The following is a 16,578-nucleotide window of genomic DNA, read 5'->3' as shown; positions in this document are numbered from 1 at the left end:
ACAACACCTAGTGCTTCTGCAAGCTGCTCCTCCATCTGCATACCGTTTATGACTTCCTCTGGTACAGAAGATGCGTCAACACCAAGACGAGCCTTCTGTCCATACATGGCCTCGTATGGTGTTCTTCCAATTCCGGAATGAAAGCGGGTGTTTTTCTTCCACTGGACAGAGCGCAGTCCCTGTGACTACTGTGTAGTATTGCTGTCCTTCATCCAACATGCGAGAATTGCTTCAACATCCCTGTTAGCTCGTTCCACCGAGCCCTGCGATTGTGAATGTCGTGGTTTGCCATGAACCATCTTGCACTCTGGTCACATCACCAGAACTTCCTTGATAAGCTGAAAATTAAAACGGTGAGCATCAAACCTTTTATCGTTTACTCGCCTTTTTTTCAACTGGCTACTTGCTGTTTGGATATTTTGTAAACTGACCAACGATAATACTGGTGATTTTGTAAAAAGTCCAAAACCTTGATCCTTCTGCAAAATGCCCGGATATTTACGTCATTTTGCAGAGTGCCCACGGATTTGGTCTTTTTTGCATACGCCGGGCATTCTGCAAAATGACCAATTTTGCAAAATGACCGTAATATATATATATATATATATATATATATATATATATATATATATATATATATATATATATATATATATATATATATATATATATATATATATATATATATATATATATATATGCCTATTTCTTGTTTAATATTCACATAATATTTGCTTGCATTGCAATTAAAGGTTAGATCTGTTAGATCTACATATTAAAGTAGTAGTAGTAGTAGTAGTAGTAGTAATAGTAGTAGTAATAGTAATAGTAATAATATTATTATTGTTATTATTATTATTGTTATTATTATTATTATTATTATTATTATTATTATTATTATTATTATTATTATTATTATTATTATCATCATTATAATTAGTAGGCTAGTAGTAGTGTTCACGGAAATATACCCTCCCAGATCTCAGTGAATCTTCGAAAGGGCGCAATTTAGATCCTAAGTGGGGGGCGGCCGCCCCAGCCCCCCCCCCCACCCCCCACCCCCTCCCCTGGATCCGCCACTGAGGGCGACGGCCAGGTATACGTGCGTTCTGCCGGTTTCGTGGTGCAGAGGGTTGGCGTCGCTTCGGGAAGACTCAGCGTACGGGTCTGCAGGAGTCTCCGAAATCTCGCAGGCCTTGAGCAACATACACTCGCGTACGTGGTGGGCCACTTCAGACTCTACCTCGGTGTCGGCGGGTGTCGGATCGTCAACGGGGGCACGGGACAGGGCATCTGGAAGCTCGTGCTCCTTACCTTTACGCCAGATGGTAGTGAAGACATACGGTGAGACTTTCTCTTTCAGCCGCTGAATACGAGGATTTTCAATGGAATCCATGCAGTGTGTGGTGATCGAGAATGGTGATAAGCGGCTTGTGATCCACCACCAGCTGAAAGTTAGGAAGGCCTAGCAGGTACATCCGACATTTTCTCATAGCCCAGACGACAGATACTCGTTCTAACTCCACCACAGCATACCTGGTTTCAGCGTCGCTCAGAAACCGTGACCCACACTGCATTAACCAGTCTGCCAAAGAGGTAACCCCCTCGCAGTGTGAGTTATGGGAGGCTCGCCCATCAGGCAAGTCATCACTCATCAGCTGCACTACAAGTACGTATAGGTTGCGTGCACAACTCATCAAGTTCATGCTTGGGGCCGAGTTGGAGGCAAAACAAACCGCGCTTCTTAATTCTTCTTTTGATCTGTTCTGCGTTGGTGTCGCAAGACAGACTTTCTGTCGAAATGTCATCCACTTGTACACTGCTGGGGTGCGGCAATAAAGCGAACAAGTTCCCCGACAAGTCGTTTTACAGACTACCAGCTACCTCTGATCCGATATATAGCCCCGTTGCGATGGTGAACTGCAGTTACTCTCGTGCACGCCATATATATATTATTGAAGACATCATGCATAAGAGAATACTTATTTGAAAACAATTACGTTGAGGAAGCAAAAAAAAAAAAAAAATATATATATATATATATATATATATATATATATATATATATATATATATATATATATATATATATATATATATTGGATGAAAAGTGAAAAATAGGAAGAAAGTAAAAGAGGAAAATAACAGCTTGACTCACAGTGAAGAGCTACATCTACACAGTTATAGACAAGAGGGTTCAACTCCAATCTTTCGCCACGGTGAAAAGTGAAGCCACTACTCCTGCTTGTAACTCGATCCGTGGTTGGCGGCCATAGGGTGACGGATTGGCGACCTTTCCGTAATTCCACATGCTCACACTTAACCACTATTGGCTAGCCACCATTATGATATTTAGGAAAACTAAGCCGATCATCGTGTTGATGAGACATTGCTGCATGTCGATCATGATCACAAAGGTATTGCACTTAGGTATACCTACAATAAAATAATGAGAAAAAAATATTGTAGTGTATTAACATTTATGTTCACTTTTTTTGCTTCAACTCTCTGTCATTCATGTACTTTTTATTGCATAAGATTTTCATTTACAGTTTCAAATTCAGCACATTTTTTCCGATTCAGATGGTATATGACATGTACCAATGTAACAATAATCAGAGGGTAAAAAATGGACAAGAAAATATCAAGTCTATGTGACAGAAGATCGCCGAGGCGCTGGTAACATCTTGCAGACATAACTATGTGATGTTAAATTTATCTTTGTCTCGCCATCCGTCACCCTAAGATGGCCGCCAGTTCCTTCTAAATCCAGGCGCTGGGAACCCTCTATTAACTCTGTGGGTACATCAGTAGGTGCCGTTACAAAGACGAAACTCCCGACTGTCAACTCTACGCTTCTTCACAGCCCGGCCAGCCAGCGGCCCCGCGCCTAAAGAACACCCAGCCGAGGGGCGTGGCGCCGCGTTGCCTGGTACTGACACTTGCTGAGATGGTGGAGCGCAGGGTGTCCGTCTCGCCCACCAAGACCATGGACGTGAGTTGTCAAACAGTGGGGCGTGCTGTGTGGTGGGGGCAGGGCCTCCGCTGCCGTGGCTGTCGCTGTCACGCCGCCGCTGCCCGGCCCCTGGCACGGGGATGCACCACAGGACGGTGTGTTTCCGTGAAGCTGAAGAACAACTACAGACAGTTTATTACTTTTTTGGGTTAAGATTCATTTTTAGCACCGTGCCAGTATTTCATTACCTTATGAAACATCAGTAGCTCTTCATATATCTTTTCTACAAACCTTCAACAGTCATTGAAACACTTTCAAAATCCAATTCAAGGACTTTTTTTTTACTCTTGAAAATAGGGGATAATGTTTACGAAAGCGCGTCGCCTCCTCTGGCGACGGCCATGGCGACATATATGGTGCCGCTGCCGCCGCAATATAGCTCGCAGAGGGTTTTGTTAGGTTAGGTAAGGTTAGGTTAGGTTACATTCATGCTCCATGATCAAATTCACAGTATTTGCATAAAAATAACAGGTTTGCTCTGGCGACAGCCGCGGCGGCGGTGCAGCCAGTGTTGTGAGAAATCCCTCCTCGCAGAAATAAGTTGCATATACATGGGGGGTCCAGGGGAGATGCAGCCCCCCTGGTTAGAAAGGGGGTTTGAGGGGGGCAGGTTCGGATGGAGTAGTTTTAATATGCTCTCCCACTCTAAACCCTCTGCGAGCTATTTTGCAGCGGCGGCACCGTCGCCGTGGCCAGCACCAGAGGAGGCGACGCGCTTTAGAAAAATATTATCCCGTATTTTCAAGAGTAAAAAAAAGTCCATGAATTGGATTTTGAAAGCGTTTCCATGACTGTTAAAGGTTTGTAGAAAATATATATGAAGAGATAGTGATGTTTCATAAAGTAGTTAATGAGATACTGGCACAGTACTAAAATGAATATTTACCCTTTTTTGCTCACCACAGCAAAGATTACCTTCACAGCCACTTTTCATTTTTTTTTCTGTTTGATGTTTTGGGTTCATTGGAGTATTATGACGCCTCATTTGTTGTGCACATGATTAATAATGATAAGATACCCCTTGTGACAAAATGTGGAAACACAGGATAGTCAAGGGGGCAGAGCCCCCCTCTTAGGAGGTTACACATATATTCATTTAGTGACCCAAAGGGAGGTCAAGGGGGTAATGTCCTCACAGGTAAGAGTGTGAACACTTGTATTGGATATTAGTTGTAGTGAGCTTCAGGTTTTGACTGTTGCAAGCTGCTGCGGGCCACTCCATCACCTGCAGCCACACTAGTTAAAGCAGTTGAGGTACGAAATGAGATATCAGTGCAATAATACTACAAATCTTTACCCAATTGTCATGGTTATGTTTTGGATATTATTCAATTGTATGCCATGAGGCCTTAAAACACTCAAATGAATGAAAAAAAGAGAAAAAAAAAGAAATGGAAGAAAAAAAGCCAAAAACAAGAAGTTGCAATAAAGGGAATATTTACTAATAGTTTGAGAGAGTGTAGAGATCTCTCCATGCCTCAAAAAAAAAAAGCTATTGTATTGCCCCAAATCCTTTTCACTATATCTCCATACGAACACAGCTTGTCACAAAACACACAAGAAATTAATCCAGACCTGGAATGGGTTTCACTGTCGCCAGAGATCAAACTCACAACCAGCAATATGGGACAGCCTAACCATTCGGCCAAAGCAGTACCCTTACTCGCAGAGTGAGAGTTATGGAAAGCTCACCCATCAGGTGGGTCAGGCACTACACGACTTCCCTTCCCCTTCTAGATTAATTTCTGTGTGTTTGTCACTGAAACTTCCTGTTTTCTATGAACTCTTCGGAGAGCATGGGCCATCCATCTTCCTGTTTACCACTCAGGGGAGACACAGCAGAACTCAGGAGAGGATGCCCACTGCATTGCCACCACATGTATTGCCTCAAATCACTTTCATTATATCTCTACATGACCACAGCATGTCACGAAACACACGAGAAATTAATCCAGACCAGGAAAGAGTTTCACCGGAGCTGGGGATCGAACCTGCGACCAGCGAGATGGGACAGCCACTCAACCAGTCGGGCTAAGAGGTCCCCATTCGCAGAGTGAGTTATGGGAGGCTTGCCCATCAGGCAGGTCTGGCACTACAGTATTTCTCATCAGTATTATAGGTTTTAGAACAAATATGTCCCAAAAGCATAAATTGAAGTTGTAACCATTTTACTCTAAATTAAAAGACAGTTACTCATAAAGGACAATATAATTAAATGGTACCCTAGTGTGTGTTGGATGGAAGTGTACTACGCATTGAATAATTACTTGCTTTGTGGTTGATAATAATCTATCTGCCTCATTGAAACTATTTCTTAACTAATAAAACCACTAATTGCCTACTGGATAGTAACCTATCACTGTTAAATAGTGATGGCTAGACAAAGAATCTGTATTGTTCAACTTAGGGCCACCATCACACCCTGCTTTATTTGAAAGATTTGAATTTCCACAAAAATATTTCTCAGAATTACTTAATTTCAGCTAGACAGCAACAGTTCAATGTGTACATTTACCTGACAATTTCCAGGGTATTGTAACCCTCCCCACTAATAGGTGTTCTAAATTTGTTGGAACAGAGAAGAACAGTATCTTTCTTAATTAATAACATCACTTGCAAACACAGTATATAGATGTGCTGGTAAAACTAAAGGAGTAAAGCAGTAAATGAAACTATTAAGGGAATTATTATTGTAGGGGTAATGATGGAGACACATAGTGATTCTCGATAATTACCATAATACGATGCTGTGTAGTTATGTACAGAACAGCACAGAAAAAAAGTCAAAGATAAAATTATTCACTGGGCACTAGAATCATGCGACTACATTTGCTTTTTGAACCCTATAGTGGACCTCATGTCTGAGTTGGTTTTGTAATCTGTGGTCAGAAAAATTACATACACACTTCAAGTGCAAAAAGGCACTTGACATTTAGATAGAATGATTGCTGTCCCTTGGATTTACATAGATTTACATAGAAAATCAGACCACACAGACCCCATGGCCCAGACAGAGGTGGTCTGTCCTTAAGCTCCATTTAATCTTCTTGAGAGAGTTTTGCAACAGTCCAGGTTAATGGGTGGTTATCAGAACACCATGTGGCTTGTCTTTAGCCACTCAGCGATAACAAAATTGTCAGCTTTTTGCGACAGGCAGGACTTAAACCCAGGTTTTCCAGGACGCCGTACTGGTAAGCTGACCACTCAGCCCCTGCCTCCAGTACATTACCATGTAAATTTAGGGGTATCATCCATAACGTGAGTTATACATACACTACTGTCTTTTCCCATGGGACATGTTTCACTGTTGCATCTCCTAGAGCACCCTCAGCCCCACATCTGCCTGCTTTAAATACCAATTGAAATGATATACAATTTTCACATTACATGAACAGCGTGTATGATGTGCTGTAGTAAGATTGAGATCTTTCTGTTGGTAACTGGGAAAAAAAAGTGATAAAAAACTGTTTTTCAGTACCGGTACAGCATTAAGTTATATGCTTATGAAAAAGTAATTATACTAAGTCGCACAGAACTCTTCTGTAATGGAGCATCTCATTAGTATTTAAATTTGAGGGTTTTATTTTTAAGATGCATGAAAATTTGTTATCCAATTTTCTTGATCATATGAACACAGATATATAGTTAGAAACTGCTTCTATGATAAGGCTGTGTTTATAATTTGTATATGACAGTTTCACCCAAATTATTATATGTAAACATTGTATTTTCACAGTATTCCTCAAAGGATGACCACAAGAAAATCCAACGTCTGAAAGCCCGGGTATGATGAATGCTTGTGATCTCAGATTTTCATTAATAGAGCTCTTAGATACTAGGTCATGACTCACTAGGTTATTCATAAATTGACACTGTAAACTTAATAAAATACTGCTGTAATTTTACAACTTCTTAATCATCCCTATATTGAAAGTTGTGAAAATTACTTTATATTAGTGAATATTTAGTTGAGTGCAGGATGTAGGGATAGTTTATCGAGTGTGCCAGAGACTTACAGTAGGATGTAGCCAATAACTATTTCCAGAATAATGCATTTGACAATACTGGCAAGTTAAAACAGATTCAGACTGTGTAATAATGTTTCAATTCATTTGAACAATTGATTTTTGTTGGAAGGATGTTTCTGGGCAGATCTTGTTTTTTTTTTTTTTTTTTTTTTTTTTTTTTTTTTTTTTTTTTTACTGCAAGGAAGACTGCTCAAAGGCAATAGAACAAAAATACAACATAAAAAGCTTCCTAGGCACTGCTCCAATAAAAGTAAACAGAGTAAGAGTCCAAAAAAGAGGTCAATTTCTGGAGAAGAGGTGTTTTGACATACCTCTCTTGAAAGAAGTCAAGTCATAGCCAGGAGGAAATACAGACAAAGGAAGGCTGTCCAGAGTTTACCAGTGGAAGGGATAAAAGAATGAAGATGCTGGTTAACTCTTGTCTAGGGGATTTGGTCAATATAGGGATGAGCTAGAGTAGAAAGTCGAGTGTATTTGGGCCGTAGGAGGGGGGGAGGCATGCAGTTAGCAAGTTGAAAAGAGCAATCATCATGTAAATATCAGTAGAAGATAGAAAGAGATGCAACATTGCGGTGGAATTCAAGAGGTAGGAGACTCAGTGAGAGGAGGAGTTGTGACAAAGAGCCTTAGACTCCACTTTGTCCAAGAGCTGTGTGTGTGGAGTCCCCCACATGTGAGATGCCTACTCCATACGAGGGCTGACATTAAATTGATATGAGTAAAATTCTTTAGCCTGCCATGACTGACAGCTGCTGCCCACTGCTGGTGAAGGCAGGAGGAAGGGGGGAGCAGGAGGGATGTTGCGACGCGTATTTTACACGGATTTCAGGACGACCCTTGACAAACGTAATTTTATGGACTGGTTTTGCGGTTCACCAAAAAATGTGCTCACTACAGTTTTAAAATACTGAATTTTATCTGCTCAACCATTCAGACAGCCAAATATGAAACAAATGGCATTCTGTATTTAAAGGAAAGGGTGGCAAGTTGGCAACCGTAGTCTCAGTCCGTGTTGTAAACTCGTAAAAATAGCACCCGTGCGCTCGTGTCTGATTGCTTTGTGCTTTGGTGTGCGATCTTTGTGTTTTCAGCACTACATTATCATGGTTTTTTTCGTTCAGTAAGTACAAAACATTATTTTTATGTGAGATCTGAATTTCACCTCCATGTATGAGTGTATCATGACTAGCGTTATTTTTTGTACATTATGTACTTTAAAAATAAAATGTTGGCTTATTTCATTTTTCATTTTACATATTTAGATTCAAATAAAAATATTCAGAAATCCAAAAAAATAAAAAATATGCAACACTTTCGGTCCCATGAATTTCTGATAAGGGATTTTCAACCTGTATTACTGTGCTGAGCAAAGTTCACTAAACCTACATGTCAGTTTTTTTATCACTTTCTCTCATTGTTCTCAAGCATCGGCTCAAAACTATCACTTGTTGAAATTGTGGGAGCCACCTTTCTGACAAAACAGGGCACTATGCACTATGAAAATGAAGCAGATATTTGTCTGTCAACAGCTAGACTAAATGTAAGTCTCTCCTGACTGAGTCTCCTGTTTCTTGACCCTGCTGCTTGGTGCTTGATTTGATATTTTTTCTAAATTTTGGAATTTTCGTCAGCCCCCTTAAAAAATTTGGACCAATGGAATTTTCAGGTTATCCATGTCTGTATTATTAGACCTTTACTGGAGGTTATACACTAATACTACACCACTTTATATAAGGGAGTTTAATATCTGTGAATCTTGGTAGTCACAATGATACTCACAACCTGGACTAATAAATGGTGCATAATGAGGCCCAAATGTATCCTGTCTCCAGAAAATTCCTGCTTTTTGGGTCCCACGTTTTATTTTGTCCATAATGGCTGCTGCTCCTTTTTCATGCTTGTCAATAAATGTATATTTAGTAACTGATGTTTCTCATCAATCTGAAATCAATATATATCATTGAAATAGCACCTCCATTTAGCACAAAATCTGTTTGGTACTCCAAATTCCTTTGGTGTCTAACTTGTGTTTGATAGAGGGTCCACTGTACTGATACATGTAATGAATATGGTGCAGAAAGGGGAGAGTATGACACTTTTGACAATTGTTTCTGAGTTTTCTGTGTAGAATTGGTGTCCCTTGGGATATCATGTTAAATAGGTATAATTTTATGGCAATTCAGCTACATTAAGTTTACTGCTAAGCAGCCTTTTTTCACAATGTTTTGCTTACACAGTCTCAGCTTTGGTTAAATTTTTAGTAGGAATACATTCCACACAATGCTGTGCTTACTAATTTCTTTCGGGATTATGATAGTGTATTGAAGATGATCACTAGCCATTTCCACCAACCAGATAGATAACATTAATTGATATGCTTTTATCATAATCACTACTAATTATTGGTTTGTTAAGTAGTTAAATTGATTAAATTAATTTCATTAAATTGTTTTCTTGCAGATGATCCGAAGTCCAGGGCAAATACTACGAAAGGTCCTGCTTGGTGTATGTTTCATTCAGGTAGTGGTGACTATATACCTTGCCTACTGCATCTACAACTCTGCCTTCTCCACCGTTAGAGGCATGAAAAGCCTACCAAAGCTAGAGGATAAACCACGGCACGCTCTACCAAGGGAAGGGCGTCAAAAGGTTGTTTTAGGTGTGTTGCGTATTGTGTGTATGCATGTGGAACTTTTACAGTTTTATTACTTGTTAGCTTATTTAAACTTTAATATACACACTTTCTTGCATCTGCATATCACATGATTTTTGTATATGCTGCTTTTCCTGCATCACCTCAAAACTCTGCCTGTCTTCAGACTACCCTGATGCTCATTTCTTTTCACTTTCAGAGAGCAGCATTGATGCTAAGATCCCCACATGGATACACCTTACTGCTATGCCTTGATGTGCTTTGAATCAGAGCTTTTATGGTTGTATGTTCTTTCCTACCAGATCATACACTTCTCTTAAGCTGGTAGCAGTGAGGATCATGTTTCTTAATGGTCCCTCCAGGCGATAAAAATGAGAAGAAAAAAAAACTCACACAAACCATTTCATAATATATATCAAAGCATTTGTGATCAGATTATGTATCACCTATTTTGGGGGGTTTATATCATGGCACAAATTTGGTATATATATATATATATATATATATATATATATATATATATATATATATATATATATATATATATATATATATATATATATATATATATATATATATATATATATATATATATATATATATATATATATATATATATATATATATATATATATATATATATATATATATATATATATATATATATATATATATATATATATATATATATATATATATATATATATATATATATATATATATATATATATATATATATATATATATATATATATATATATATATATATATATATATATATATATATATATATATATATATATATATATATATATATATATATATATATATATATATATATATATATATATATATATATATATATATATATATATATATATATATATATATATATATATATATATATATATGTATGTCACTACTTTGACCCATAATATGCATGGTTGATCATGTTTGCATGTGACCAGAGTCCGGTGGAAAATTGACATTGTAACATGTATTTAGCATTAATACCTAAACTTTGTTACTTTTTAACAGAAAAGAGATTCTTAAATAAATAACAAAGTTGTAAACCAGGGTTGCATCATGATCATTCTCCAACTTGGCAACAATGCAAAGTCCATTTTTCTGTATTGCATGTTGAATCAGATACTGGCTTAACTTGAGATATTGAAGTTCAAAGAAGCAAAGCACTTGAACCATGAGAAATTTCTTTACTGACAACTGAAAGAATGTTTGGGGGTGTTCACTGGATCAATAAGACTGCACAAATCTCTTAAGCTTTATATGTATTACCAGAGGGGGGGTTTAAGCAGATATATAGCTCAGTGTTTGGTGCTGCTAATTAACTCCTTTTGATCGCAAAAGTTTTCTCGGGAGATCCCCCTTGAACGCAAAAGTCAGCGTAAAATGAACTTTGAAACTGAGAAAACGTCATAAAAGATGTTTTATAGAAAATTTTCTGGTGCACCCTGCTGTGAAATCTGTTTCTCTCTAGGTTGTTGCATTTGCCTGGAATTCCATGATTCCCCCCAAATTTCAACTTTATACTGGTGGGACATGCAGGAAAATTTAATGAAGAGAAGTTGCTCATTTTATCACGGTGGAGTCTGTAAAATATAGTTTATAATCTTTTACTTGGAAATTTACTGCCTACAGAAAGCCAAAGTTCCAGTGATACTCTAAAAATATTTTTTATGAATTTTTGTGTTTTTTTAATTCTGGAATGAGTCTCATTGAATAAAAGTTGTAGAAAATCATCCGTATAACTCAACTGTGAAATCAGATTATTATTTGGACAGACCTTATAGCTGGAATTCCATGATTCCCCAAAAATTCCAACTTTCGCTTCCCACTCCTCTGAACTAGATATTGGTTCATCTAGAACATCATGTATATCGGTGGAGGTGCCAAGACTATGCTTAGCATGCACACTACGAGCAGAAACTAAAGGAACACTGCCGAAAAAGGACGGCTGAGGGAACAGAATCGCTCTACAGACGCTTTGATGCGTAGGCAGGAACTGTAGACTATTTTTAGCATGGAATGGTGGTAGGGGACGTCGGGGAAACAAAAGAGGTGCCATTTAGTCAGCATCGACAGAGATCTAGTTACGCGTCCCCTTCAATTCCAGAAAGCTTCTCACTCTCCGGCGCTGGCGTCATGCTCGTTGCCCACATCTGATAGAACTATATGACGCCGGCGGCATCATCGTCATTAAGGGGTTAAGAATGTATTTGTAGCCCATATGTGCAATCAGTTTATTGTTATTGGTATTCACAGTGGATACTGAATTATCTGCAAAGTCTTTGAATTGTACTATAAATAACATCACCTGTGTAAAACAGTACTATATGCATGTCCAAGTGACAGTAGAGATGGTCTGTGTTGCTTTTTGTGTTGGTGTACTCAGCTCTCATAGACACACAAGATTATGCTTCAGTCAGGCAAGCTTGTTGTGAAAGGTGACTTGTTTGTCATCTTTGCCAGGTCACAATTCCTTTGATTCTTGTTTGGGGCATTATCCAATCATCTTCAAATAATCAAGTTACAACATTTTGTTCAATACAGTATTAAGTATGCAGAAATATGTACCTCAAAGTGAAGTGTTCCATTTATACTTTGACTTCTGTTGCTCTTTTGTTTGTATCTATTATTCCTTGCTTCAGTAGTGAAAATGAAAGTCAAAGTATGTTCAGTAGATCTCACCAGTTTGTCTAATATGGGCCTGAAAATGCTGTAATTAACAAAATTTTGTTTTTGTAATATTTAAATACATGTATAAATGCTTATTTATTTATTGATATATATATTTTTTTTTACATTTGGTCAATAGCACCAGGAGGCTCTCATGATAGGACCTGTTGGCTCTGGTCCTTAATTTCTTCGCAAGACTGCATATCGCCTCATAAGATCATGATATTGCCTTCTCTATTCACGTGGTCTTTTGTTTGTTGAATGCTGAGCCCTGGAGAATCTCACGCATGGTTCTTGCCACTGCCACCACCACATGACAATTGTTTACCTCAAGTTCCAGGGTCAAGTGAGTGTGTAGGTCTTATCTTATTAGTGTACAGTCCATGATAGTGATGGTAAAAATAATAATGCATTCCTAAGTTGACATAATCTTCCTTATTACTACTGAAGCCAGGAATTATAAATACAAACATATATGGTTTCAAATATTTAACAGTACAAACATAAGTATATACTTGACTTCTCTGTTGGAGGTGTGTACTTGTTACTACTAAGCACCGCATTGCTCAAAATGAGTTAGTGTGTTCCTAGGGAAAATATTACGGGAATATGGGTATGTACTTCAGCAAAACCATAAATGATGGTTGTATTAGCTATGTGTTGCTGTTTTATTACAATGAAAATTTTAATTCCAGATTTTGACATAGGGAAGCATGAAGCTGACATAGTGCTGGCAGAGCAGGAGATGAGGCCACATGAGGGTCAAGAGGCTGTGGTCCAGCTGGGTGAAGGGGAAGGCTCAGGCAAGCAGGTGTGTATGCCAAAATGGTAACATTTTTTAATTTTGAATGTCATAATTTGAAAACCATTTTTCCATTCCAATCAATGAAAAGAGAAACTGTAAGATTGTAGTTTTAGTGATACTGGGTGAAATATTTTCTTTGTAAGGCCAATTTGTCATGGATAAAAATCCAGCCTGTTCTCACAGGGGTTAGATTTTATGGAATGATTTTTAAAAAAATTGTTGTATTACTTGTTTAGGTAATTCTTGATTTACGCAAGGAATATGTTCCTGAAGGGCTCATGTAATGGAAATATCAGGTAAACCAAACATAATTTTCCTGAAAAACTATATGTAAAGTCTTGGGGTTGCATTCCTTTGACTTATAATGTTCACCCCTTTGCACCCGCAGTACTCTTTTGATGTACATGCGTACCATGTATGGAAACATCTTTGAGGTACCAAGTGAAATGAATGTGGCAAGCTAGTACCACGCTAATACATGGACGTGCTTGGCCAAACCCAGAGTGTGAATCTTAGCTTTTCAGACCCCATGTGGTGGTGAAACATAAACAAATGCATCAACCATTCCATGCAGCCATTCATCCGTCATAAAGTCACACCCAGTAGCCAATCACTTGCAGAGTCCATTTCTCACTCAAAAGTTGGATAATACTGTTATCCCAAATCTAAGATTCTCCGTTTTCTATGATCATGCTACTCAAGTGACTGATATTTAGCTGCTTGCTGGGGATAATGGAGTCTCCTCCCTCAGATAGCAGTGATAAAGATTATGACTTATGACCGTGAGGACCTATTAGGACACTCTCAAGATGAGTATGACTCAGATATGATCCTGAAACAGAGGTGAAGGAAAATGAAACTAGCAGACAGTGGTACCAGTGCAAACACACTGTCAGTAAGTGTGGAGGAGCAGTCTTTTAAGATAGCTTCGCGTGCGGCACAGGGGAACAGGACTGTAGGCGAATGCATTGCTTACATCAGCGGCAAGCTGAGGTAAAGAAAGGGTTAAGGATTATGGGTGTCTGGGACATGAAACAAATTTTTATCACAAAAAATATATATATTTTACAGTACATTACATTTGCAGTACAGGTACCTCTCAGTTTATGCGAGTATTGTGTGCCTGGTGAGTTTGCGTACTGTAAGTTTTGTGTAATCTAAACAGTTTTCCTATACGTACAATAGTGTTTTGCATGTTACGCACCAACCCTGGTGCCATGCATTTTATGAAACAGAATTAGAATCATAGTTGAATCTATATGTGTATGTGTGCATTTACCTAGTTGTGTTTACCTTGTTGCGATTTACAGGAAAGGAGCCCTGCTCATTCTGTCCCATCTCTATTTACTACATATAATCTAACTTTGGCTAAAATTCATGAATCATCTTTGCATGGACCACATATTTTCCCAGCCAGTTCCAGGCCTCCACCACTCTTTGTGGAAAACTGTTCTTCTTAACCCGTGTGCGTCGGGTGACGGGAATTCCTGCTCGGGCGGAAAGCGTTGGGTGGCGGGAGTTCCCGCCATCCGACGCGCTCGGCTTGGCCAAAAATAGCACCTCTTCCCAACATCATATCTTTGCCGTGCAGCAACCTAGACACTTCAAATTTATTTCATCGTGGAGAGGAAGGATTGGTGATGAAGAAATAGTATAAATTATTATGTTTTCGTTTGAAATTGCCACATGGGGCATTGATGAAAGACACCTATTTTCCAAAATCTATCAGCACCGCCCGCGTGCTGCGAGGACGACAATAGTCCTCTAGCCCGACCCTTATGGGTTAATATCTCTTCAACAGGCTTCCTTCTCCACCTTCCTTCCATGGCCTCTTGATTCTCTTGTATCCCATGTTATTAAATCTTCCTTGTCCACATTCTCCATCCCATTCAGCACCCTAAATACCACAATCAAGTCTCCTCTCTCCCTCCTCTGCTCCAATGTTGGTAAGTTCAACCACTTCCATCTCTCTTCATTTGTTTAATCTCTTAGACCTGGAACCAACTTTGTTGCTGCCCTCTGAATCTTCTCTACTTTCCTTATATTCAACTTTGTACTCGGTGACCGTACTGTTGCAGCGTATTCCAACCTTGGACTTATCACTGTCTCAATCAGTTTCTTCATCATTTTCTCATCTAAATATTGAAAAGTAACTTTTATGTCTCTCACCAGGTTGTATATCACACCTACAATTTTGTTCAAGTGTTTCTCTGGCGACAAATTATCAGAGATACTGTTACTCCGAGGTCCTTTTCCATTGATGTTTTCTTAACCCTTAAATACAAACAATATTTTTTGTGATGCGTCTGCAAACAATGAGTGAATTTAACCCAATATTAGGAAAATGATAAAAAAATAGTTTGTAATGTGTATATTATAACATAATGTGAATGTCTGTGTGTTATAATATACACATTACAAGTTAATCTAACTGTTTATCAAATCCAAAACCAAAGTATGAAAATATAACTCACTTCATTTACAAGTAAAATAGAAATGTACAAAGAAAATAAGTTATTTTAATTTTGTTTTGAAAGTAAGAACAAAAATTAACGTTATTTGGCAATGATCAAACGTTAAATTCCCTAACACAGTAAATATTGGCTTGAAGGACAATAGCTACAACAATGATTGCTGTTGGTCCATGGAGACTCATGCTGGCTGCCTCACTATCCTTAGAGATCAAAAGAGATCAAATGCCACGGTGAATTTTGCCCACTATTTGCATTCGTCTCCTCCCCTCGATTGAGTGCAAATATTGGGTGAAATTGACCACAATCATAAATAACACTCAAAATATGGGAGAAAGAAAATGCCCACTACCTCTCACGCCAAGAGGCTACGAGGAACTGAGAATACGTGGAAGGGCAGCTGTGTACCCTTCCATATCCCCTTAATGATGATGATGCCGCTGGCATCACATAATTTTTTCTGACGTGGGCAACGAGCATGACGTTAGCGCTGGAGAGCGAGAAGCTCTCTGGAAATTGAACAGCGCGCATAACCATGTATATGTCGATGCTAAGTGACAAACTGGCACCTCTTTTGCCCTTTAGACGACTCCGTGCTAAAAATAGTCTACAGTTCCTGCCTACTCATCATGGCGCCTGAAGAGCGATTATGTTCCCTCAGCTGTCCTGTTTCGGCAGTCTTCCTTTAGTTTCTGCTCGTTGTGTGCCTGCTGAGCGTAGTCTTGACACCTCCACTGATATACATGATGTTCTAGATGAGCTAAAGTTTTAGTTCACAGGAGTGGGAAGCAGAAATTGAAATTTTTGGGGAATCATGGAATTCCAGCCAAACAGTCTATCAAAATCATAATCTGATTTCACAGTTGAGTTATACGGATGATTTTCTACAACTTTTATTCAATGAGATT

At 38.5% G+C, this 16,578-nt stretch overlaps 1 protein-coding gene across 14 annotated transcripts in view; it reads left to right on the top strand.

Annotated features, from left to right (window-relative positions):
- Positions 1–2,645: 2,645 nt before the first annotated feature.
- Positions 2,646–16,578, top strand: part of LOC126985116 (ribitol-5-phosphate xylosyltransferase 1-like) — a 93,190-nt gene continuing 79,257 nt past the window's right edge. For 2 of the 14 annotated variants that reach the window (XR_007738319.1, XM_050839584.1), the window contains exons 1-5: positions 2,646–2,995; positions 6,753–6,800; positions 7,777–7,890; positions 9,505–9,703; positions 13,090–13,205. Coding sequence is in view for 13 of the 14 variants with exons in the window: in XM_050839584.1 (XP_050695541.1) it covers positions 2,951–2,995; positions 6,753–6,800; positions 7,777–7,890; positions 9,505–9,703; positions 13,090–13,205 (522 nt within the window). In the remaining variant the exon portion in view is untranslated. Of the gene's footprint in view, positions 3,112–4,939; positions 5,070–6,752; positions 6,801–7,776; positions 7,891–9,504; positions 9,704–9,896; positions 9,978–10,677; positions 12,741–13,089; positions 13,206–16,578 lie in introns of those variants that run through there. The other 12 variants (XM_050839586.1, XM_050839591.1, XM_050839585.1 and 9 more) reach the window with 12 other exon arrangements.

The sequence above is a fragment of the Eriocheir sinensis genome, chromosome 58, assembly GCF_024679095.1.
Source record: "Eriocheir sinensis breed Jianghai 21 chromosome 58, ASM2467909v1, whole genome shotgun sequence".
In the NCBI taxonomy this organism is placed as follows: domain Eukaryota; kingdom Metazoa; phylum Arthropoda; class Malacostraca; order Decapoda; family Varunidae; genus Eriocheir; species Eriocheir sinensis.
Note: the sequence above shows the minus strand (reverse complement) of the source record. Positions and strands in the feature narration are given on the sequence as shown.